The sequence below is a fragment of the Saccopteryx bilineata genome, chromosome 3 (assembly GCF_036850765.1).
Source record: "Saccopteryx bilineata isolate mSacBil1 chromosome 3, mSacBil1_pri_phased_curated, whole genome shotgun sequence".
Taxonomy (NCBI): Eukaryota; Metazoa; Chordata; class Mammalia; order Chiroptera; family Emballonuridae; genus Saccopteryx; species Saccopteryx bilineata.
In genome coordinates this window covers 150959517-150985154 of record NC_089492.1, presented here as the reverse complement: position 1 = coordinate 150985154, position 25638 = coordinate 150959517, and the positions used below count along the sequence as shown (strand labels likewise).

General features: G+C 50.7%; 1 protein-coding gene across 1 annotated transcript in view; it reads left to right on the top strand.

Annotated features, from left to right (window-relative positions):
- The first annotated feature begins 521 nt into the window (after positions 1-521).
- FAM178B (family with sequence similarity 178 member B) overlaps positions 522-25638 on the top strand; it is a 104300-nt gene continuing 79183 nt past the window's right edge. Inside the window, exons 1-7 of the mRNA XM_066264841.1 lie at positions 522-567; positions 755-1176; positions 2434-2495; positions 5579-5686; positions 10917-11069; positions 18762-18867; positions 24067-24151. Of these exons, the coding sequence (XP_066120938.1) occupies positions 522-567; positions 755-1176; positions 2434-2495; positions 5579-5686; positions 10917-11069; positions 18762-18867; positions 24067-24151 (982 nt within the window). The remainder of the gene's footprint in view (positions 568-754; positions 1177-2433; positions 2496-5578; positions 5687-10916; positions 11070-18761; positions 18868-24066; positions 24152-25638) is intronic.

The window sequence follows — 25638 nt, the reverse complement described above, 5'->3', positions numbered from 1 at the left end:
GCTGTGCACAGGCAGCCCCTAACTCTGGAGGAGGCTTGTTGGACCAGACCCACAGTCTGTTTAAATCATTCATTCATTTGACAGACATGCACCGAGCCCTACTGAGTACCAGGCCTGGGCTGGTGCTGGGGACAGCCTTCTCTAGTCCTGTGGGCAAGCAGCTGTATAGGAATGACGCCAAACAAGCAAGATGCTCAGAATGTCACCTCAGAACACAGTTTTCCTGCTGAGCCATGCTAGTTTTAATTTTATACAGATTTTAAAAAATGATGTCCTTACACTTGCCCATCACGTCCTTGAAATAAGAGGTGGGATCGAGCCCTCATCACCTCAGCAACTTAATCTTCAGGGTGCATGTGTTTGGTCCTTGGGTAGAACTGGAAGGGGATGACCTCCTGGGTACCAGTGGCCTGAGCCCTCCTCTCTGGAAACCTAGGGTCCCAGAACATGAGCTTTCTTCAGGAGGCTCACCTCATCTGACAGGTGGTTCCTTCCAGGACAAAACTCCCAGAAGTTTTCAGATGGCCAGATTCCAGAAGACTGAGCTATCCCTTCCTCAGAGAGAAGGTAGGTGCCGCTCACCTGCATAGGTAGAGCCCTCCCGAGGTCTGGGATCACAAACAAGTAGGAAACCCATGGCTGAGGTTTCCCCTGGCATCTTCCCCAAGCGGTCCAGAATTGACCCTCTCCTCACCCAGCATGGTGGGATGGTAGTGGTCTGGTGTGGACACTACAGTATTCATCCTCTCCACAGGGGTACAGGCAGCTGCCGCCATCCCCATCCTTCTTCCCAACCTGAAACGCAGTGGTTTTGACCATCCCCAGCACCAAGGGATCTGCTGGCCCACCCGATGCCTCTGCAGCCCCACCTCAGCTCCAACTCCGAAGTCGCTGAAGAAGTCCAAAATGCAGGCCACGGGGGACATGTTCCCCACTGACTGGAGCCCACCGCCTGTCGAGTTCCTGACCCCGAGGGCACCTCAAGCTGGCAGGGGGGCTCCAGATCACAGGTGTGGGGGCACAAGGAGACTGGCATGCTGGGTGCCTGCAGAGTTAGAGCAGAAGCTCCAGGCCTCAGCCACCAAGGGGGACCTGGCCTCACTAGAGGAGCTGTTCTGGAACAGGGAAGATCAGAGCCAGCAGGCTGCAGCTCCAGTGGTGGGTACCTGCACCATGGTAAGCCAGTGAGCACCTCTCCTTGCCACCCTTCTTTGGTCGCCTCTCCTCTGCCATCCCCAAGCCACCCCTTTTTGGCCATTTGTCCTTGGCCATACCCCACTGTCCTTCTTTGCCCACTTCCTTTGAACCATCCCTTCTCAGCCCCAAAGCCCTTGGACACCAAAGGCTAGGGTGCCCCTCTCCCTTTATTTACCTTGGTAAGAGATGGCTTCATGGTGCCAACCCTGATGCCCCCTCTTGCAGGGGACCCGTTAAGGTTTTCACAGCACTGGTTGAGATTATGGCTCCAGGAAGGACCTTGGAGCCAGGACAGGGCTAGTCAGGCACAGAGACTTGAGCTGACTGTGATCCAGTTGGCCTGGATTCCTGAATGGGCACTTCTGTGATGAACTTCATGAGGGAACTAAATTGCTGTTGCTAGGTAGGCTGTGGGGACATGTAAGGAAATGAATCCTAAAACTAGGGCTCCAGTTGCCTGTGATAGCCCAAGATTGTCAGTCACTGACATGCCCACCACTAAGAAACTAATAAATTATATTGTAGTCACATATCAGAGTACGCTGAAAATATTTTTAAGGCTATCTTAATAGTTCCTGACTGGTAGTGGCACAGTGTGTAGAACGTTAACCTGCAATGCTGAGGTCCCAGGTTCAAAACCCCAAGGTTTCCAGCTTGAGCGCGGGCCTACCAGCTTGAGTGTGGGGTCCCTGCCTTGAGTGCAGGATCATCAACAAGAACTCATAGTCACTAGCTTGATCCGAGAGGTCCTTAGCTTGAAGCTCAAAGTCACTGACTTGAGCCCAAGGTTGCTGGCTTGAGCAAGAGGTCACTGGCTTGGCTGGAGCCCGTCCAGGTACGTATGAAAAACAATTAGTGAACAACTACAAGTTGATGCTTCTCATCTCTCTCCCTTCCAATCTCTCTCTCAAAAAAAGTTGTCTTTGAAGTCTTAATCTGGAATGACCCTGCAGACATACTGTTGGGTGCGAAGGGCAGGACGGGGCACATGGGGTACTACACTTCTGTTAGAGAGGGGTCTGTGTTACGTTAGGTTTGCTTGGCTGTGCACAGTGTCTCTGACAGCATGCCTGCAGGGAAGGCAGAAGGATGTTTTACTGTATGCCTTTAAGCTTTTTATCTTTAGTCGTGAATGGATTGCGTATTCAGAAAAGTAAACAAAGGGCTTAATTAAATTTTATTCTGTTTTCCCTCTACTTTCTCTCTCTTCCCCATTCCCATGTCCTGTTTCTCCAGTTCACCTCCGGGGCCTCTGAAAGCTACATCAACAACTTAGATTACTTACTGCAGGAGAAGAGGTGAGTGCAAGAAAGGGTCCATCACAGGATGTTCATTTCTGTGGGGTTGGCAGTAATTTCATAGCGGTCATCCTCTAAGGCATGTTATCAAATGCCTCTCCAGGTAAAGCAGCCTACCTTCCCCACAGTGTGCCCCCTGGAGGCTCTGTGTGCTCAAATTAATAATGAACGTGCAGAACAGCAGCCAGGTCAAAGAGGGCATCACCAAGCAGAGAGCTCAGACCCCTCTACATACACAGCCTTCATCCCAGCTCCTCCTCCGTCTTGACTCTCCTCTGCCCAGTTCTTGCCAGTTTGGGGAATGGAGGGAATAGTCTTTCAGTTCCCTAAGGTGCTGTGTTAGTAGTAGTGAAGGGGCTGGCTGTGACAGGTGTCCAGCCAGACTCCTGCCTCCACAGCAGGCACCATTTCTGGCTGTTCTGTCCTGCACCAACCCTGGAACATGGCCTGCTCATTTTCCCATAGCACTTCACCTCTTTCCCTTCTGCGATTTCCTTTGTGTTACAGTGAGCCTTCTCGCACACAGAAGTTAGATTCTAAAGGCCAAAGTCACATCCAGTCAGAATTGGAAGTCCCTTAGGGAGGCGGAGGTGGTGTTGAAGACACCAACTGTTTAGCACTGGGAGGCTTGCACTCTGCGCTGGGCCCTGACCAGGCGCTAAATATACAGAGATGACAGAGAGGCCCCTGCTAACCTGGAAATTACCATGATGATTCTAGTGTTTCTTGGGCTGTAAAGCTGCTATGGAGTGGCCTGGAATAATGGTACATAACTTAACCTGGGCATCAGAAAAGGCTCCCCAGGGGTGTCCTTGTCACCGAACTTAAGAGGATCAGAAGATTTGGGAAGGTGGCAGGGTAACTGCACAATGTAAAGGTCTGTAGGGGAGGCCATGACTCTCCTGGCTAGCAGGACTGGACCTCCTGGTCCCAGATGTTGGGGGTGGACATAGCAGAAGTTGCAGCCATGATGTGAATGAGGTTGGACCATGAGGGGCCTCATTACCACAAGGTAGAGTCATCAGAGAATTTAAGCAGGTAATGTGTTTAAGAAAGAGCACTGAAAATACATTATGGAGAATGGATGGGAAGAGCAAGAGAGAGGATGACTGGTGATGAGATGGGGCCCTGGGTGGCTAGTTGCGGTGCCGTGTGGAAAAGAGGAATTCAGAATTGTACCCGTGACATCAGAGAAGCCTGATCATGTTCAGCTGGAAACCATCCAGTCAGTGGCTAGCTAGGAGGATCTGAACTCAAGACAGAGGTCCCCCTGACCAGAGGGTGGCACAGTGGATAGAGCATTAGACTGGGATGTGGAGGACCCTGTTTCGAAACCCTGAGGTTGCCAGCTTGAGCGCGGCCTCATCTGACTTGAGCACAGGCTTACCAGCTCGAGCACGGGGCCACTGGTTTGAATGTGGGATCATAGACATGACCTCATGGTCGTTGGCTTGAGCCCAAGGTCACTGGCTTGAGCAAAGGGTTACCTGGTCTGCTGTAGCCCTCTGGTCAAGGCACATATGAGAAAGCAATCAATGAACAACTAAGGTGCCACAATGAAGAATTGATGTTTCTCATCTCTCTCCTTTCCTGGCTGTCCCTGGCTGTCCCTCTGACTCTCTTTCTGCCTCTGTCAAAAAAAAAAAAAAAAAAAAAGGCAGAGGCCTAGGCTGGACAACTGAGGACCTGTGGGCAAAGCCAGAGCAAGTGCTGGGAGTGGCAGGACAAGGGCTGAGAGGTAGTCAGGGCTCCCTCAACAGCCTGAGTGACAAGGACAGAGAAGGCTGGAGCAGGTGAGGAAGTAGGGACTCAGGCAAGATCATGGTGGGCAGCAGGGCCTGTGGTAGGAATCAATTAAAAAGGGATGTAAGTGCTCAGGGGCCAGTGGGAGAAATGTCGGCTATAGGCACAGTGTACAGAGGGTGAGGGCTGAGTAGGATCTGGAGGGTTGTCATTTGAGGCAGAGGCAGGCCATGTGTTCCAGCTCTGGGCAGCCTAAGCACAGGGCTTTTCCTGATCAGCGTGGCTGGACCCTGGGAAGAGCAAAAGGGTAAGGCACAGGCCGTTGTGTATTAAGAAGTGATTAAGGCCCTGGCCAGTTGGCTCAGTGGTAGAGCGTCGGCCTGGCGTGTGGGGGACCCGGGTTCGATTCCCGGCCAGGGCACATAGGAGAAGCACCCATTTGCTTCTCCACCCTTCCCCCCCTCCTTCCTCTCTGTCTCTCTCTTCCCCTCCCGCAGCCAAGGCTCCATTGGAGCAAAGATGGCCCGGGCGCTGGGGATGGCTCCTTGGCCTCTGCCCCAGGCACTAGAGTGGCTCTGGTCGCAACAGAGCAACACCCCGGAGGGGCAGAGCATCGCCCCCTGGTGGGCAGAGCGTCGCCCCTGGTGGGCGTGCCGGGTGGATCCCGGTCGGGCGCATGCGGGAGTCTGTCTGGCTGTCTCTCCCTGTTTTCAGCTTCAGAAAAATACAAAAAAAAAAAAAAAAAAAAAAGTGATTAAGTGCCAAAGCAAGGTCCACTAATAAAAGGACATTTGAAGTGTGGAGCGAAAATCGTCTTCTTCCAGGCTTGTCTGCTCATCTGTGCATGTTTAGAGGTAACACAGTCTATGAGTGCAGCTCCTCCCCAATTAAAAATACATGATTTTGGCCCTGGCAGTTTGGCTCAGTGGTCTGGCGTGTGGATGTCCTGTTTCTCTACCCTTTTCCCTCTCACTTCTTCCCCCCCTCCTGCAGCCATGGCTCAATTAAAGCGAGTTGGCCCCGGGACACTGAGGATGGCTCCAGGGCCTTCACCTCAGGTGCTAAGAAGAGCTCAGTTCCAGAGCAATGGAGCAATGCCTTAGATGGGCAGAGCATTGCCCCCTAGGGGGCTTGCTGAGTGGATCTCATTTGCGGTGCATGTGGGAGTCTGTCTCTCTGCCTCCCTTCCTCTCACTGAATAAAATGTTTTTGAGGCAGGGCAATACAACTGCCTGGTCTCTCCTTCCTAAGCCTCGTCATGTTTTTGGGGGGTCCCTGTGGGCTGGGTAGCCCACCAGGAGCAGAACTGACCCCTGTTGCTGGCTCTCGTCTCCCTGCAGGGAACAGGTCCTGGAGCAGGAGTGGGAGCAGCTGCCGGCACAGGACTGTCCTGGTGTTGACTCCTTGGATCTTGATGAGGAGGACTTGCCTCTTGCACCTGAGCACAGGTTGGGGGAGTGGATATAGAAAGGGGACACATGGGGGACATAAGTAGGGGTGGGCAACCAGGTACACAGAGGAGCCTTGGGGAGGGTACGGGGAGTTGGGAGGGAAGGACTCCTGCACCCATCTCTCTAGGTAAAGGATTCAATGAGCCACAATCTGGGTTTGGAGAAGTTTCAGCCAGTGATTTGTGTCATTTATGAGTTCTTAGGTTGCTGCCTTCTTTTTTTTTTTTTTAATTTTTTATTTATTCATTTTAGAGAGGGGGGGGGAGAGAGAGAGAGAAGGGGGGAGGAGCTGGAAGCATCAACTCCCATATGTGCCTTGACCAGGCAAGCCCAGGGTTTCGAACCGGCGACCTCAACATTTCCAGGTCGACGTTTTACCCACTGCGCCGCCACAGGTCAGGCTGCTGCCTTCTCTTAAACCCACATTCGTTCATTGATTCTAGAAATCTTTATTCACCAACTGTGTGTCAGAGTCTAGTGTGAGCCTTTGAAGATGCCGATATAGCACATGGCCTGCTGGGCCCCAACTGTCCTCCCTCATTTATAGAACCAGATCTCTTGGTACAATAACTACACAAAACCACAGTCTAAATAAAAACTGGCTTTACAGGGGAGAATACAGCCACATGACATTTTTCATTTTCCCCTGCTGGGGACAAGAAAATGGCTTCTGTCCATGCTGTTGTGCAGGTGGAGGGGCTGGCCCATGGCTGGGGGAGAGGCACTCATCTGTTCCAGTCTCAAGGATGTACAGCTGACTCGACCCTCAGGATGCCCTGTTATCTGTTGCCTGTATGTCTGTCTGACGGTACATTTGTCCATCCATCCATCCATCCAAAATCTCCTGAGTGTTAACCTGGTACCAGGCTCTATTACAGACTTGGGGCATACAGCAGGAAGAAAGCCAGACAGACATCTCTGCCCCTGTATCACTTGCTTTAGGGGCAGAGAGACAAATGGTGAACCAGCTAAATGAAACTGTGTGACAAGTGTGAGGGAGAAAGGATAAAGTGGGGAGGGGCATCGGGGCTGCTGGGAGGGTTGGGAGACTTGAGCTGATGACATTTGAGCAGAGGCCTGAAAGAGATGAGAAGCAATTCTCCGCGGCACCCCTGACCAGAGCACTGTGGTGTGCCGGTGTCCTGGGCACAGCCGGGGGAGGCTGAGAGGGACTCAGGCTGGAGCTTCCCCTCTGAGTGCACGGCCACCATTCACTTGAGCAGGACCCTCTGCCACTGTGTTGAGGAGAAACTGGGGGACAGTAGTCAAGGGGTCCTGAAGGGTTTGGGCCTAAGCAGGCAGAAGTCTGTAGTTGTCTGGGATAAGACTCGTGATGTGGGGGTTTAGGGGGTGAGGTGGGATCGGGAGTTCATGTTGGTAATCCCTGAGACAGATCAAGAGGTGGCAAAGATGTCTCATCTGGAGAGGCGAGCTCGAGAGTTCTATGCATAAGTACCATTTAAAACCACACATCTGAGTGAGATGACTGTGGGAGGCTGTATACAGAGAGAAGAGATGGGCCCAACGGCACAACATAGAGGTCACATTGACCTCGACAGGAACAGCTCTGGTGGATGTCTTTGGGCAGGCTTGATTGGAATATTTTCATAGCAGAGCAGGAGAAAAATGGGCAGTAGTTGAACGGGGAAGTGGCATCAGGATACATTTTTCCTTCTGCCTGTCCTTTCCTTTCTTCCTCCTACCCCCCCCCCCCTCAGGAGCCACATGCCCGGAGGAGCTGGGGTGCACTGTAACAGGGGAGCCACCTTAGCCATGTGACGGGGCAGGTTGGTCAGCACACCCTGGCTTTCTGTCTGTCCAGGCTTTGCTTTTCCTGTAAGGCTGAGTGACGTTTACTCAGCATAGGTCCACGCAGCGCCAGATGAAATTCGCATTTGACATTCTCCTACTGAGGGAGATTGAGTGATAGCACAGGGACTTTCTTGGGGAGCTCAAAATGTCATTGTTACCCAGAGATTATTATGAGTGACACCTTGGCTGGCCATTTGCTTTTTTCTGATAATCATCTCTGGACTAGATCAGGGATCCTCACAGTAACTGGAAAGTTTGTAACTGGTGACTATTTTAGACTTTGAGGGCTATGCAGTCTCTGTTGTAACTACTCAGCTCTGCTGGCACAGCAGAACGCTCCTACAGACCATGTGCCAACTGAGTGAGCATGCCTGTGCTGCAGTACGACCTCACTGTGGAACCGGGCAGCAGTCACCACAGACCTGGCCTAGATTTGGGGCCCCTGCCTTCTACCAGTACCAGTTCTCATTGTGCAAATCCAAGTGATCAGATAGGCTGAACACTGTTCACATGCTGCCCAGAGACCCCAGGGAAAGGGTCCCATGCAAGTCACACGATGCATCCTAGCACACATGTGCTGAGTGTAAAGACAGTGGGACCAGTGAGTTTGGGCCAGAGGCCTTGGTGACCTCATAAGTGATGAGAGCACTTTTCTATGTTGAGGCCTGTGGATTTGGTTTCCAGGTTCCCAGCTTGCTGGCTTCGGAATTGAACCTTTAAAAAGTCTCTGTAACAACAACAAAAAAGTCTCTGTAGCAAGAATAATGATTCTAGCTCTTTGCCTTCCCACTGTGCACATCTAGGATTCCAGAAGTTATGGTATGGGTAATTTGAAATCCTCACAGGAAGGGAGTTATCTGGGCGATCGGCTTAAGACAGAATGGGTTTTAGGCTTTACAAATCACTGACCATTTTCTGGGCACGTGACAGTTTCAAACTGTGCTTTGAGAAAGCCTTTTTGACAACAGCCAGTTTGAGGTTGTGGTTTTGATGTGGGATCATTTTGATGGGACAGTTTGACTCTCTTCTTCAAAGAAAATGACTCCCTGATACACAAAGCCATCAGCCTCTTCCTCCCTGAGTATGGTGTGGAGCTTGGAGGAGTGTAGGTCTGAGGGGGTGAGCTGAGGCTGGGGGCTGGTCACATTGGCAAACAAGTTGCCTGTGACCAGGAGTCGTATAATTGCCAGAGCTCCCCCTCAGAAAGGACCCTGAGCATCCTGAACAGATTGTCTGCTCGCATGCTAAGCACTGCCTGGTACTTGAACGGATGATGTCCTACATTCTCTATTCCTACAAGTTAAAAGACCTTGTGTGTGTGCTGGGGCAGGGGAGGGAAGACATTAAACCACAACAGCATCCTTTATCCTCAGTTCTGGGCTACACAGGAAATCCTCAATTAGATGTGTGAGGGTTGTCTCAAAACTCTGAATGACATACAGACATGAATATCACAAAAGTCCCTTTGAGGAATGTTTTGGGGACAGGGTTAAGACCATTTTATAGGTGAGCCTACTTCTTACAGATTTTTATGCCTTACCAGGCGGTGGCACAGTAGATACAGCATTTGTCTGAGACACTGAGGACCCAGGTTCGAAACCCCGAGGTTGCCAGCTTGAGTGTGGGCTCATCAGCTTGAGTGCGGGGTCGCTGGCTTGAGCCCAAAAGGTTGCTGCTTTGAAGCCCAAGGTTGCTGGCTTGAGCAAGGGGTTACTCACTCTGCTGGAGCCCCCCAGTCAAGGCACATGTGAGAAAGCAATCAATGAACAACTAAGGAGCACAACTATGAGTTGATACTTCTCATCTCTCTCCCTTCTTGTCTGTCTGCACCGTCTGTCCCTCTTTCTAAAGGGGTTTTTTAAAATTATAAAAACATCAGAAACCATGCATACTCAAACAGCAAAAAAATTAACAAAATAGAAAACTGTTTTACTATCTGTGTAGTGGTTTTCCTGGGCTGCTTCCAAAAGGCTACAGGATCAGAATCTGCCCAGTGTCACCCCTTCATTGTACCATTTCATCCTCAGGGCGACCCTATAATTCTGGCACTGGGTCACCTGGCACAAAGTAAGACAGTTCACATGACCAGCAGTGGGCAGCCACCACTGCTCCACTTCCAATGCCAGCTGCTTGAGTCTCAGATCCTAATGGGAGTCCCAAGTGCTGTCCCCCCTGAGTGCATAGTCTCAGCCTGGCTGGGAACCTGGGTGTGGGCAGTCCTCTGTAAGAGGAGGGGATACAGTACCCACAACTGGTTTAATTTGTGGTTAATTTAATTTGTGTTACTAGTGTTAAATGTATATCACTTCATTACAAAATCCAGCCGAACACAGTTTTATGAAGTAAACAGGAAATGCCTCCTCTTCCTCAAATCCTGTTGCCCAGCCTGACCTGTGGTGGCGCAGTGGATAAAAGCGTCGACCTGGAAATGCTGAGGTCGCCAGTTTGAAACCCTGGGCTTGCCTGGTCAAGGCACACATGGGAGTTGATGCTTCCAGCTCCTCCTCCATGTCTCTCTCTCCTCTCTCTCTCTGTTTCTCTCTCCCTCTCTCTCTCTTCTCTAAAATGAATAAATAAAATAAAATAATAAATAAAAAAAAGTAAAAAATTCTATTAAAAAAAAATCCTGTTGCCCAGGGCTCACCCTGGATCACAGTTGGATGTGTCAGGTGTGTGTGCGGTGCTGTGTATGTTTATGAATTCTGTGTGTACACCTACATATGTGTGACTGCATGCACACATGCACACACACGTGCTTCTTGTTCTGCAGCTTTAACTTCTACCCACCTACCTCCCTTTCCCCATTCCCTCTTTATTGGGTCACTAGTCCCGACAGTGTGTACCCTTCCGATATAGCTGGATTGTGTACCCTCTTCTCCCTGCTCCTCCGCTGTCCATGGGCCCAGCTCTGATCTACCCAGTTAGACTCACGGGCAGGTGGGGCTTGGGCATCTGCATTTTAGAAGCTTCCAGGGGAGTCCTCCTGATCATGGAGCTTGAGAACCCTCGCCCAGAAGAAGAGTCTGGGCTCCTTCATGGCGCGGATGTTCTCCCTGAGCCTGGCTGACCCATGTCTCAGCTCTGTGGCCTGTCCACCTGCTGGAGAGCAGTGGGAAGTGCAAGGACAGCCCACACCTGACTCATCCTCTGGCACCTGCTTGTTGGATGATGGAACTAAAAGGAGCTGACAGGTGGGGCTGGGGTTGTCACCAGGACCTCCAACTCCTGGACTTAGACCCTGAGGGAGGGATCAGGTGTATGACAGACTAGAAAGGAAAGGGCTCCTTAGTCTGCATCTCGTGGGCTTTTCCTCCAGCAGGTGATACTGTGCCCCCTAGTTTAGTTCCCCATCCAGACCCCAGCTGCAGCCAGGTGCACCTGCTAATGCTAGCTCTCCCACGCCTTGCTTTGCCAGGAGGCTGGTGGAGAGATTCTCCATGCCCTTGCAGGTCATCCCGCCAGTACATCCAGGAGAAATGATGTTTCTACCCAGGCTTCACCCCCTGCCTTGCATCCTGGACTGTTCACACCTGAAGCCCCGTAACCACCTGGAAGGGCTGTTCCTCAGGTAAGTGTGCGGCATGACCAGGCCCCTCCCTCATGGAGCCCAGCAATTAGGACCACCCCAAAGGAGCCAATCCAAAGCTGTGTTTTGGGCCATTTGAATATGTCAACTTTTACGAGATATGGATGAAATAGCCACACATATCTAACAATATTTAATTTTTTTTAAATCTTCATTTCAGCAAGTATCAGACTGCATTTACATACTCATACTGCTTTTTTTGTGTGTGTGTATTTTTCTGAAGCTGGAAACTGGGAGGCAGTCAGACAGACTCCGCATGCACATGACTGGGATGCACCCGGCATGCCCACCAGGGGGCGATGCTCTGCCCCTCCGGGGCGTCACTCTGTTGTGACCAGAGCCACTCGAGTGCCTGAGACAGAGGCCATGGAGCCATCCCCAGCGCCTGGGCCAACTTTGCTCCAATGGAGCCTTGGCTGTGGTAGGGGAAGAGAGAGACAGAGAGGAAGGAGAGAGGGAGGGGTGGAGAAGCAGATGGGCGCTTCTCCTGTGTGCCCTGGCCGGGAATCGAACCCAGGACTTCTGCACGCCAAGCCGACGCTCTACCACTGAGCCAACCGGCCAGGGCCTCATACTGCTTTTTCCTCACACACATGAGTTTCCTGGAATAACTTCAGTCACACTCCTCCAACACCCCTTTGGAGCTATGTCTCCGTCAACACTGAAGCCACTTTATAGGCCATTCAGCAGTTTCCAGAGCATGTCGTTGTCACTGCAATCTACTCGTTAAAGACACAATACATTCATCTGTGTGTGATACAAACACTGAAAAGTTTGTACTCAGCCACCAGCACACTGCGCATCACATTAGGACAGTTTGTTTCACTTCTCTGGAAGTAAATTCATGATTGTTATCACATAACCATTGATAATGTTGCTTTAAGGGCTTTTTTTTTTTTTTTTTTTTTTTTTTTTTTTTTACAGAGACAGAGAGGGAGTCAGAGAGAGGGATAGACAGGGACAGACAGACAGGAACGGAGAGATGAGAAGCATCAACCATTAGTTTTTCTTTGCGCATTGCAACACCTCAATTGTTCATTGATTGCGTTCTCATATGTGCCTTGACCGCGGGCCTTCAGCAGACCAAGTAACCCTTTGCTCGAGCCAGCGACCTTGGGCTCAAGCTGGTGAGCTTTTGCTCAAACCAGATGAGGACTCGCTCAGGCTGGAGACCTTGGGGTCTCGAACCTGGGTCTTCCGCATCCCAGTCCGACGCTCTATCCACTGCGCCACCGCCCGGTCAGGCGCTTTAAGGGCTTTTTAAAAAAACCTTTATGGGGGAAAGAAAGGACTTTATGACAGTAGCATCCAACACTTGCAGTTGTGAGTATGTACATCTAAGAATGAGAAAGATTCAGTCTGACCTGTGGTGGCACAGTGGATAAAGTGTCGACCTGAAATGCTGAGGTCTCAGGTTCGAAACTCTGGCTTTGCCCAGTCAAGGCACGTTCAAGAAGCAATTATGACTTGATGCTTCCCGCTCCTCTCCCCTGCCTTTCTCTTGCCTTTCTCTCTCCTCTTTCTAAAATCAAGAAAAAAAATCTTGAAAAATAATTAGCAAGATTCAGCATGGTGGCCACCCACCAGGTGCTCATGCTGGCTGGCGAGGGGCTGGAGAGGAAGCCTCCTGGCCCACTGGCCCATGAGAAGCACAGAGGTCAGGCTGGTCCTGTGGCCTTTTCAGCCATGTTAGGACTTGAACACAGGAATCTTGTTCTCTTTGCCAGCTATTCGGAGCTTTCTTCTGTTTTTCCATTAATTTTAAATCCACCTTATTTTATAATAGAAAGACACATTTAGATGTGTTTCCTTTAAAACTGTGTATCTTGGAGAGTTTCAAATATACATAAAAGTAGAGAGAATAGTATAACATCCCTCCACGTACCCAGCACTCAAGCTCGACAGTGATCAGCTCAAAGCCAGTCTCATTCCATCTCTACTCCTACCTACTAGCATTGTCCCTTCCGGCTGGTTTTCAGGTGAATTCCAGGCACATATAATTTAATCTGTACGTACTTCATTTGTGTCTCTAAAAGACAGGATTCTGTCTTTAGACATTACATCAATATCATTATGACACCTGAAAAACAGTAATTTTGTAATACATTAATATCTTGGTGTTCAGATTTCCTGAACTGTCTTATGGTTTGCTATGTTGTTCAAATCAGGATGTAAACAAGGCCTGAACACGGCAATTAGACAGCGAGGTGCCGCTCGGGACATGCATGGCACTGCGGTGAGCCGACACAGTTAACCATTGTCCTTGTTTTTCTTGGCATATAGGTTATTTCCTACTTGTCCTGTTATAATAGTGTGGAGAATGCCCTGCACACAAATGTTTGTCTGGTGGTCTGGAATATGCCCCTAGATGTGGTATGAGGGGGTTTGGCCTGAGTGTATGAATATTGATAAAAGTTCACTTTGCCAAGTTGAAAAGGTATCTGGTGAAGAGATGAAGAAAAGGGAATGAAGGGAGAGAAAGATAGTAGAGCTGAGAGAAGAGGAGACGAGTGACAGGCTGGGCAGGAGGTGGGGGGGGGGGTAGACAACAGGAGAAAGGAAGGTGGCTCTCTGAGTGGCTTCACGGTCTGTGCCAACAGTAGGATTTCTGTCCCAGGCTGGATGGCCTGCAGGAAGTGTTTGACAGATGAGATGGCCTGTGGAGCAGTGACCTGGATCAGAGTACCTCTGCCAAATGGGGCCAGGTGGCTGGCCAGCCTCCTTGGAGGGAATAATTCAGGCCCTCCTCCCTCAGGCATGCTAATGAAGCACAGTGGAACCATTGCCAGTGCCTCAGATCCGAGGGGCAGTCTGGAGGGATGCCCTCCACACATCAGGTCAGGGGGCCCCTGCAGTGCAGTGGGTAAGGGCTACTTTCTGAAAGTCACCAGTTAGCCTTGGGGTCATCTTTTATTACTGTTTTTGCCAAGGACTTCAAGTTCAGACACAGGAGTGGGAGATACTAGTTCTTTAATAATTATCCTGTTGTGTGCAGCCGGAAACATGAAAATGCAGGAAGAATAAAAGATCACTTCATCTCTCAAAAAAGCAATGTGTTTCCATTTCTTGCCATACAAAAAACACTATGATGACAGGTATTTAAACTTTCTTCATTGTTCTTCTGTGGTTTTCAAACTTTTTATAATGAACATGTTCCATTTTTATCATTTGAAGGGGAAAAAAGTGAGTGCAGTTTTTTTTAAAATCACTTCTAGAAACAGTCACTTCTCCCCCTTCTGTGAAAGCAGTATTATCTTTCCCCCCACTGTTCACTGTGGGAAACCTTGGCACAGAGTAAGCAAGCTGTTTGTCTCAGATGGCGGAGCAGGGCGGGCAGCCCCGGCGTCTGAGCACCAGGCCACGTCCTCTGGGACTGGACCTGCACAGGCTTCTGGGCAAGAACCCTTCTCCCCAGAGCCTGGAGCCTGAAGCTGTGGGATTGGAGATGGCACAGGATATCCCCTCTCATTCTTCACCCAGCTGGATGTGTGACCTCAGGTCAGTTCCCTGAGACCAAAGTCACAGGCCTTTATGACAACATTGGTAGGGTATGTGGTGCTGAACTTTTTCTTCCTCCCTTGACAGCAATTCAAAAGGAAATCTGATCTCCCAAGTGGAAAAGCTTCAGGACATGCCCACTTCCTGTCAGGAGGCAGGAGAGCCCCAGGAAAGGGTGGAGACTGCCTGGTGGATTATTCAGGGTGCTCCCCTGGCCCTGCAGTGTGCGTGGGGGTGTCTGGATCCACCTTTGTCCTGCAGGTCACATGTCTGCAGTGTGTTCCCGGGTGCTTGGTGCGCAGGCCAGGGCCTCCCTGCCTGACTGCTTCAGCAGGAGGACGTAGGCAGTCCAAAAGCATGGACTGAGTGCTTGCTTGGGTGCTGGCTCTCTCTGGGGCCCAACCCCTGCTTTGCTACAACCTCCTCCTCTTCTTCTGGCGTGCCAAGTTGAAACCTGCAAAATAAATCCAGCAGTTAGAGTGTGGACAGAACTGAGCTGCCCAGCTGGCTGCAACTGTCCCTGTCAATACAGAGCCCACAGGCAGGGGTTGCTGGGGTCCCTGCATCTGATCAGGTGGTGCCCCTTAATTTTAACAAAGGAAAAAAAGACGAAGAAGAGGAACAGGGATGAGCGCTCTGAGCATTATTTGTTTCTGTTCTTTGATGCCTTTAAACTTGCATTTGAGTAACTTGGCAAGTGCACAGAAACTGATACTTCATGAATAGCTACACTGGTGTTTATCTCTCTGCCAGCACCTGGGATTCCCGAGCCACTGAGGACCTGAGCTCTGGGACAGCTGCCTGGGATGGATGAGGAGAGAAAGACTAGAGGATGTGGCGAGGTGCTATCAGGAATGGGAGGTCCAGCCGAGGTCCGAGCTCTGCCCAGGCACCCACATGTGGGCCCACACAGGCCCCCTGTGTGTTTTCCCTTTGTTTTGTGCAAGTCTCTGTTTTGGACTAATTTCCCCTCTTCCTTCCCTCAGTTCTGGGGCCAGCTGTCCTTACCCGGGTAGCTGAGGGTTAGCGATTTTCTGACCAGCTGCTCCTGTCCTGGTGAGAACCTCCTTTGCTGGGATCCCCAGGTTTGACAGTGGGGCTTTGTGCTGTAGCAGAGGCTCTCCCTCCCCTCTCACGCCAGGGTCCTCTGACATTCTTCGCATAACTTCTGACCTTAGACTTAGCTTAGCCACAGGCAAAGTCGGCCACATGGACCCTGCATCTGCCTTCTTGATTTGTGGACCTGGTGAGGGGTTTTGTAACTCGTTTTAACAAGAGCTGATGATCAATCGTGAGTCAGGGTTTTGAGTGTTCAGCACACACTTCCTGAGCCTTCCCTTTGCCTCACCTTCCTGCCACTGCCAGGTGAAACTCTCCCTCCTGCTCAGATCAGAGTAGTGTCTGCAGTGAGGCCTTCCTGCCCTTCCCCCAAGCTGGAGGTTACCTATGCCATCTGCCTTGTCCCTTTCACTGAAGATGGCAGGCCAGTGAGTCCGTATGGTGAGTCCTCACATCTTATCCAGCCCTAGGCACAAAGATCCTAAATGCCACTCACCCCAGGGCACAGCTGAGCCACCCTTTCTGCTGTCTCTTGCTAGTCTTACAGACCAAACCTAACTCAGCAGCCGTGAACTCAAAGGCAGCCCAACTATTTCTGTGGCAGTGCCGCAAGGTAGGTGTAGCAGAAGGGAGGAGTTGTAATCCACGGGCTGTCTCTCCCTTGGAGCAGCAGTTGGAAATGTGTTTACTGAGCCAAAGGGGGCTTCTACAGTCAGTTCTCCTACCAAGACACTGGCGGGAGGCCCCCCAGCAGAGTGTCACTTTCCTCAGAGTCCCGGGAGTGCCAGCCTCCTTGCCACATGACCTCTGGCCAAGTCCTGCCAATTTGTGAGGTCCTCCAGACTTTGTTTGCCTGGATATTGTGTGCATTTTGGGTGCTGTGCTCAAAGCACACGGGCATCATGGGATCTGTCCATGAAAGTGTCCATGTGACCAAGCATGCAGAGCAGTGTGCCAGCAGCCTGGGGCACGCACATGTTTGTATGTACAAATAAAGGTCTGCGTTAGAGCGCTCAGCCTCACAAACACAGGGGAAACGCCGCTTTCTTCTCTGAACTTAAATGCTTTGTAAATAATATATACAATTTGTAAATTGCCTGAACATACTCAAGGAGACAGCAACTTGGCTTGGAGGAGAATATTTGTTTTGAAGCATTCTGTTCCTAGCAGATTAAAATACATCCTTTTTAAAAAGGAGAAGACAGGCCCTGGCCGGTTGGCTCAGTAGTAGAGCGTCGGCCTGGCATGCGGGGGACCCGGGTTCGATTCCCGGCCGGGGCACACAGGAGAAGCGCCCATCTGCTTCTCCACCCCTCCCCCTCTCCTTCCTCTCTGTCTCTCTCTTCCCCTCCCGCAGCCGAGGCTCCATTGGAGCAAAGATGGCCCGGGCGCTGGGGATGGCTCCTTGGCCTCTGCCCCAGGCGCTAGAGTGGCTCTGGTCGCAACAGAGCAACGCCCCCTGGTGGGCGTGCCAGGTGGATCCCGGTCGGGCGCATGTGGGAGTCTGTCTGACTGTCTCTCCCCGTTTCCAGCTTCAGAAAAATACAAAAAAAAAAAAAAAGAAATGAATTGAAATAAATATGTGTCAAATCGTTGAACTCGGTCACCCAAAAAAAAAAAAAAAAAAAAAAAGGAGAAGACACCTGACCAGGCGGTGGCGCAGTGGATAGAGCGTCAGACTGGGATGCGGAGGACCCAGGTTCAAGACCCCGAGGTTGCCAGTTTGAGTGCGGGCTCATCTGGCTTGAGCAAAAAGCTCGCCAGCTTGGACCCAAGGTCGCTGGCTCGAGCAAGGGGTTATTCGGTCTGCTGAAGGCCCACGGTCAAGGCACATATGAGAAAGCAATCAATGAACAACTAAGGTGTCGCAATGCGCAACGGAAAAACTAATGATCGATACTTCTCATCTCTTTGTTCCTGTCTGTCTGTCCCTGTCTATCCCCCACTCTGACTCTCTCTCTGTCTCTGTAAAAAAATTAAATAAATAAATAAATAAATAATTATAAAAAGGAGAAGAAAGTTGGGCTAACCAAGGAAATTTCTATCTGGAGTCATGATTTTAAATGCTGTCTGAAATGTTCTTTGCATGGGTCTGGCCATTAAAAAAAAAAGAACAAATATGAAATTACATTTCCATTTCCTGGGATCCATATTAATTGCCTTTAGGACATTATGTAAAGAGAGTAGAGGAGTGTTCACAAACTGCAGCTGGTAGGCGAGTCCTCCTGCAGACCCAGCCTCCCCAGGGCCCGAGTCCAGCCAACCCTACAGAGTGAGTTCTGAAGCTCCTCTCACCAGATGCCCTAAAACCACAGAGAACATTCAACTCCTGGTTTAGAGGGACCTGAGATCCTGTAGGTCCCCATGGTCCACCCGGGCACCAGTGGATTCCACATCAATAGTCGGATTTTGAGAGCTGCTATTAGTAGGGAGAGACTCAACAGGATCCTGTCATGAGCGGAACCGCAGGTTCTGGCCAGAGGCACATGGTAACTCTGAGTGCCAGTCCCCCGGACTCTGGGCCAGTACTGCTCACATGGTTTCTGAAGGATCCTCTGCAGCACCCTCACTTGTGATTTGTTTCCCAGAATTTCTGTCTCGGGTCCCTTTCTGTTATTCCCTCATTTTCTCAGGTTTCGGAAAAACACAGGACAGGCAGAAAAGCCCTGTGTAATCAGAGCCCGACACTGGCCCTTCTGGGCCCTACTGGTAACTCTGTCTGTCAGCCACAGTGGGGCCCTAGGCTGAGATGTGTGACTCCTGGATTGTCCGCAAAGCTACCTCAGATCTTCTAATCAGCTTTGGTAAACACCTCAGTTTCCCCTTTGTCCAACGGAAAGGACAAAATGTACTATCTGGTTGTGTGTTTGAAACACAGTGAGATGTGCTCATGGGGACCAAGTGATACTGATGACGTGAGTGGCTTTCCTTCTGACAGCTTGCATCAAGGGCTGTACAATAATTTTTGTCCACAACAATGACTGATGTGATTCTAGCATCCCGGTGAGGCTGAAATACGAGAATCTCCACCCTGTTTTATTGAGACAGGTGTGTTGAGAGAGGCATCCAGAGATCATGGGCGTGGAGCCCCTTAACCTGGCTCCTCTCCCCCCACAGCTCCCCACTAGCCCAGCAGCTCTCCTTCCTGCGCAGCGGCCTCCTGAGCGAGCTCTATCGGGATGCACCTACCCGCCCAGTGCCCCTACTCCAGTGGCTGTTCCAGGTGAGGACCTCAGGCTTGCCACTAGGTGGCGGGAACGTTCCGGCCTGTAGCCTGGCAAGGCCTCCCGGGGTGGGGGGGTGCTTTCCCCTTCATCTCTGGGCTGCTGCTGGGTTTGTCCCAGCTGAGGCAAGAGGAGAGAAGAAGGCCTGTGATGGCAGAGTCAGGGAGAGGCTGGGACCAGCCTGTGGCCTTAGTCTGCCCTCACCCTGCACATGTGCCTCACAGGATGCTGCCTGTGCCCCAAGAAGTCCTCTCTTTGGTTCTATTCCTGCTGTTCCACTGTTCCTCCATGTGTCCCAGCGCATCTCTACTCCAAGTCACAGGTCCTGGCTCAAGTGACAGGGGCCTTCATGAGTTTCGGCTGGGCTGGTCAGGTGTTGGAACATTTGCCTTCCTCTGTGGAGTTGTGGATCAGCTGAGAAAGCTGCTGTCTGCAGTTCTTCCCTGCTGATTGCTGCTAGAACATTGCATTGGGAGAAATTGCGTTCTGTCCCAGACCCGAAACCTTTTGCTGAGAAAGAGGGCGAGAAACCAGCAGGATGGCTCAGGAACCAGCTGTTGTGGTCTGAATGCAAGGCATGGTGATGCCAGCCTTGGCACTGCCCAGAACCAACCTTGTCTAGGGAGGGCAGGTCACAAGTTCCAACTGGTCTCATTGCTGTAGTTGGAGTCTGGATCCCAGCAGTAAACGAGAGCGAGCATGCAGGGTGGGTGGTTCAAGGCGGTCACCTCCTGGACTGGCGGCCTTCCAGAGAGAGCCCTCTAGCTGTCTCCTTGCAGGTGCCCTTCCCTGTCCCAAGTGAAAAAATACCCTTGGTGCTTGGAGCTCTTGTGTGTGGCTATTGTCCTTGTCCCTCCCCCAGGCCTGGTAGTAATGGTGGGCCAGTACCAGGGAACAGCATGGCCATTCTTCTCTGCCCCCAGTCAATGCAGTATCTCTGTGCTCCATACATGGTATATGACAAAACACACAGTCAAGCACTGGGAGGCACAAAAGGCCCATCTAAAATGTTGCCTAGAGGGTCCTTGTGTGACCCTGACACAGCACGGACTGCCTTCCCTATCAGTCAGCCCTGGAAGGAGCTAGCCCCACCCTGCCTCTTCTCCCACCTCTGTCACCCCGGGAGGGGCCACAGAGCAAAGGACCCAGCCCTGAGGCCAGACAGATGGTGTGCAGTTTCCCCTCTGTTACTCCCTGCTGTGTGACCTTGGGCAAGTCCTCTACTGTCAGCCCCATGCCTCAGTGTCATACTCTGTAAACTGGGGCCAGTGATCTGCCTTGTGTTTGTGAGCCCCCCATGGCTCTGCGCAGAGGGGGTAGGGGCTGGCAGCTTCCGGAGGGAGTATTAGCGCAGAAGCTCCACTTCTCCGTCTTCAGGAAGGAGACGCAAAAGCTCCCCACCCCCACAGCAGAGGCCGGATCAATGAAAGGGTACGCTTGGCCTTGGGAACCTAGTGGTCAAGGCTCTGCTCAGCTCCTTTGTCTCTGGAGGGAGAAGGAGAGCAGGCCAGCACACAAACCATGTGACTGTCACACTATAGGCCTTAACAAGGTAGACTCTGTATTTCAAGTCTGAGGTTTGGGTTTCTTGCTACTTGTAACATATCTTCCCACAGTAACCACAGCATCCATTCATCAGCAAACATCAGTTCAGGACCTGATACATACTGAGCTCTAGGGATGGATAGATTTGGGGAATGGTGTCTCAGGTGCTTGTCCAGAATGTGGCCATGGTGTTCAGCATACTTCTGAACTTTACTGTTATGTGGACTTGGATTGCAAGAGGCAGAAAAGCATGAGGCTCCCTGAAGCTGCTGGGGGGAGTCTTATAAAAGTACAGGCCTCAGGAGGAGCAGGAACTAGGATGGAGAGTGTAAAGCCAGTAGCCACAGCCATCATCACAGCCTCCTGCCCCATGCAGGTTCGCATAGGATTTGGACAGACAGTAATGAAATAACAGAGCCACAAACTGGTGGGCCATTAGCTTTCATCCTAGCTTGCACCCGGCGGGCAAGAAATACACACAGTGGGAAAACACTTCCCTTTTCATTCAGGGTTCCCAAAGCCACTGACTTATCCGGGTTTCCTAGAATCAAAGGTTTCTAACCTTACCAGTCTCATTCCCCATCTCTTTCTCTCTGCACAAACTCTGTACAAACTGGCTTCTCCTTCAGCACTCTGCCATCTTGACTGCCTCTCCTCTCCTCCACGTGGCCTTTCTCTGCTCTCCTACAGCATGGGCTCCTCCTAGAACTGTGATGGTGAGCCTTTTTATAAAAACCACCCACTTTTGCAGTGCTGGTCAACCTGGTCCTTCCCGCCCACTAGTGGGCGTTCCAGCTTTCATGGTGGGCAGTAGTGGAGCAACCAAATGGCACCACGATTGGCCCACCATGAAAGCTGGAATGCCCACTAGTGGGCAGGAGGGACCAGGTTGACCAGCACTGCAAAAGTGGGTGGTTTTTATAAAAAGGGTCACCATCACGGTCCTAGAAGGTAATCACTCTTTTCCCAAAACAACGTGATCTCTCTTCCTTTTAAAACCTTTTGGCGTGAAAGCCCTGCCCCAACACATATTAACATAATCATACCCATCCCAAGCAGGAAGGGCAACTAATATCACCTGGGCAACGGGCTTCCACATGGGCAGCGCCATCTTTAACAAAGTGAGCATAATATATTTTATCTGCCCAACAGAGAGGTCTCAGGATTCTAGGACAGACCTCAGCTTTTCTCTACAGACTCCATAGCCAAGTAAACTATCAGGAAGGAGAGTCTGATTGGCCTAAGAGGGGTTAAGTAACTCACCTAATCCCACCCCATCCAAAGGCATCTGGGTGTGCAGTCACTGGGCTACTGAAGGCCTGCCTACATACCTGCAGTTGACTCAGCTGGGCAGACCTCCCAAACCTGCTCATTCGACTGTTTCTTTGGAAAGGATATCCTGAGGTCCTGTGGGGACTAGGTCCTGCTGCCAACATCCCTGTCCCTCCCATGGGCTTCAGTGGAGCGTACAGTGGGTGCTGGGTGAACACACTTTGGCCTTAGTGCTAATGAATTATGTAAACACGTCACTGGAGCCCTCGTGTGTACCTGCCAGATGAGCCTTGCTGAGAGGTGGACAGAAGCAGGTAGCATATGCTCTGAATTTCTGTTATTGCCAGGCAATGATCAAGTGCCCAGCTATGAAGAAGCTATGAGAAATGAAAGAAGGAGGAGGGAGATTCTAGTGTCTTAGGTCAGATCCCAGGAAGCTGACTCTGAGACATGATTTCCCAGCAGCCACCTCTGGGAGGGAAGGAGAGCAGCAGGCCTGGGCAGAGGCAAAGCAAATGCAAGAGAGGTCAGTCAGAAGAATTTGGAACTTGGGTAACCCTGTAGAGTTGTCCTAATGAAAGCAAGAGGTCCAGGCCTTTGGGCCGTAGCATAAGCCGATTATCAGACAAACACTGCACATGGAGAGGGGCTGTGACCTTGGGTGAGGCACTCCCTCCATCCAAGGTTAATGTCCAGAGAGGGGGCTGACTCAGGGCCCACAGCCAGCAACAGCACCAAGCCCCTGGGGTGGAATCTCTGTGCCGAAAGGGGCTATACCCAGAGCATCTACCATAGCATCCTTTTCTCACCTCTTCCTGGATGAGGAGTTCATGGGCAGCATGGCCTGGTCTGGTCGGTGTGTCCCCAGACTGGATGGCACTGTTGGTGAGAGTGCTGTCCCATCGATCACCTATCTCCATGTCACACTCGTAGCCCAAATCCCCAGCTTATGACCCTGTGGGGGCTAAAATATATTAATACTTTTCTCCCACCTTCTAAGTTCTTCTGGCTGGGCTAATAATCATGGTAACAGAGACAGATTAACAAGAGAATATCAAAGTTTTGGTTCATGTGCACAGGGAATCCACATAGGCATGGAAATTCCCAAGATACTGAAGTGACATTGGGGTATATGAGACATTTTGGACAAAGGAGGAAAAGGAGGAGCACTGGGTATTAGATGTCAGAAGTGAGAAGGGGTGATTTACACCTGCCTGAGCTTTCTTGTTTACTACTCTCAATTCAAAGTAGGCTAAGGCAGCATCCTAAAATTCCCTTTCTGAAGCAGGTTCTCTGTGTGAATCTGTTGGGTAGGAAAGGCAATTGGGGGGGGGGGGTGTCAAAGGTTCTTTCTGAGTCTTTTGCTTCTTAATAAACAGCTTAAAATCAATATGCAAATACAGCATTATTAGGGTGGCAGAATTTTGTTACTTTCAACCCTTAGACCAGGGGACCCCAAACTTTTTACACAGGGGTCCGGTTCACTGTCCCTCAAACCGTTGGAGGGCCAGACTATAAAAAAAAACTATGAACAAATCCCTATGCACACTGCACATATCTTATTTTAAAGTAAAAAAACAAAACGGGAACAAATACAATATTTAAAATAAAGAACAAGTAAATTTAAATCAACAAACTGACCAGTATTTCAATGGGAACTATGGGCCTGCTTTTGGCTAATGAGATGGTCAATGTGCTCCTCTCACTGACCACCAATGAAAGAGTTGCCCCTTCTGGAAATGCAGCAGGGGACGGATAAATGGCCTCAGGGGGCCGCATGCGGCCCGTGGGCCATAGTTTGGGGACCCCTGCCTTAGACTCAAAGAGCCTTCAAGTAAGGGTCCCAGTGAGTTTTTCAGGTAGGACCTACTCCCCCACCCACCCCAGGGTATTTGAGGATCTGCACTCAGTACCAAGGGCCTCCCAAAGCCAGTGGTGTCAGATGACAGTAAGTTAAGGCACTGAACTGGAAATGATGGGGGATCACAAAGAGGGGCTGACCTGTCATTGTCCAGCTGATGTTCAAGCTCTTTCTCTTTCCTAACTGGCCCCTGCCTGGGAAGGGCACAGCCATGACCACAGGGAGTCAGGGGCAGGAGGACAAGAATCTCTCACAGGAAGGTGAACTGAGTATGGGGTTTGAAGTCATGTAGACCTGGCAATGAGTCCTAGCTTGTGACCTACTAGCTGTGTGACCCTGGGAAAGTCGCCTGACCCTTCTGAGTTTGGTTTCCTCCTCCATAAAATGGCAATAACGACAATGTCCTTGTACCACGTGGACTTGGGAGGATTAAATGGAATTTATTTCATATGGGGCAGTAAAGGTTTACTACTGTTATTATATAGGGATGACCCAGCTAACTTGTTTTCCTTCCTCTTAGCTGCTGACATGGCCTCCAGAAACTTCTTCGGGAGCCTTTGGTCTCCTGTGGGATCTCAGTGTGGATGGACTCTTTCGTCAGTCTGGTCAGTTACTAGGGTGCGGGGTGGAGGCTTTCACCCTCAGCATCCAAGCTTTAGAGCCTATATAGTACACAGCTCCAGTCCCCCTGGAGCTCAGCATGCTGGAGAGGTGCCGGTGGGGATGTTGCATCACCAGGATATGGAGACATCGGGCCATCTCTGGCTTTGGCTCTGGCATTAGTAAAAAGCTGAGCCAACAGGCTTTGTGGCACCTTGATCTGGCCTCAGATACATGTCACCATTGCTACATCCAGGCTGACTTCATAAACTCTTGGGATCCCAGAACAGTCTAGAAGCCCAGTTCTTTGGATTTAAGGGGACAGCTCTTTCTGAACATCTACATCAAATCAGGAAAGCTCCTTAGGTTGGAGTTAATGGGGTGGGGGTGGGGGAACTGAAGCCATACTTCCACCAGCAGCCCGCCTGGGCTCCTAAAGTATCAGTGGAGCCCCCAAGTTGGGACTGGGCTGGAATGAGAGCCTTGCATCTGTACTTTGGTCCTGACATTTAAGGGGTGCATTTAAATCATCTTTTTACTTCAAGAAGTTCAGAATTCACAAAAGTGATTGATTTTCCCTTTAATGGCTATACCCTTCCCAGACTGTCATCATTTCGTACCTGAACCCAGACTCTTTGGCATGAAAAAGATATCATGTAACCAGTTGAAAGCTGCTTCCAGCAGACAGTGAGAAGGACTCACATGTGTCCACACCCTACCTTTGCTCACATTGCTGTAGGCTGCCCACCCTCCCACTGAAACACTAAAGCAATAGCTCTGAAGGCCAAGGTTAGAGACCCATGATGCATTATTAATGCCCCACCAGCCCTTTAAATTTCTACTTTTGTGCCTCCCCTACTTCAGGAGTTGGCTGAGCTGAAGGCCAGCCGTCAAATTAGACCATTCCAGACTCCTGCCCCTCCCTCTCCCCTCACGCCTAAGAACCCTCTGAAGTTTTCTGAATAGCACCAGCCTCGACATCCTCTCCCTTTTCATAACCTCTGCCCCTGCAGCCCGCGCTGCCCTTTCTGCAGCCTCTGGGCCACCTCTGCAGCATGCCTGCCCTTTTGGGGAACAGAGGCCTCCCTTGTCCTGCCCTTCTCCCCCAGGTGGTGGTATGTGTCTCCTCCCAGAGGGGCAAAGGGACATCCCACTCTTCTTTGCTTCTTGCCACGTTGTCCTGGAATTGCCCTCTTATCAGGAGGGGCCAGGAACCTGCTCCTGAGCTCCCAGGTCAGCGCTGCTCCCTTGACTCCAAAACACTTCTCATGCATCATGTGAAAGCCCATCCAGGGTTTTCTCTCCTTCCCATTGGAATAGAGACACGCCTAGAATTCCAGGCACAAGGTGGAATTTTTGTAAGTTGAGGAGGGCCTAATTCCTTTATTAATAGTTCATTTTGCTCCTCATCTTCCCAGATGGAATCTGTTGTAATTTTGATGCCATCAAAAGTGTTTTCTCACTCTAAGGTAGAACCTTGACTGATTCAGAG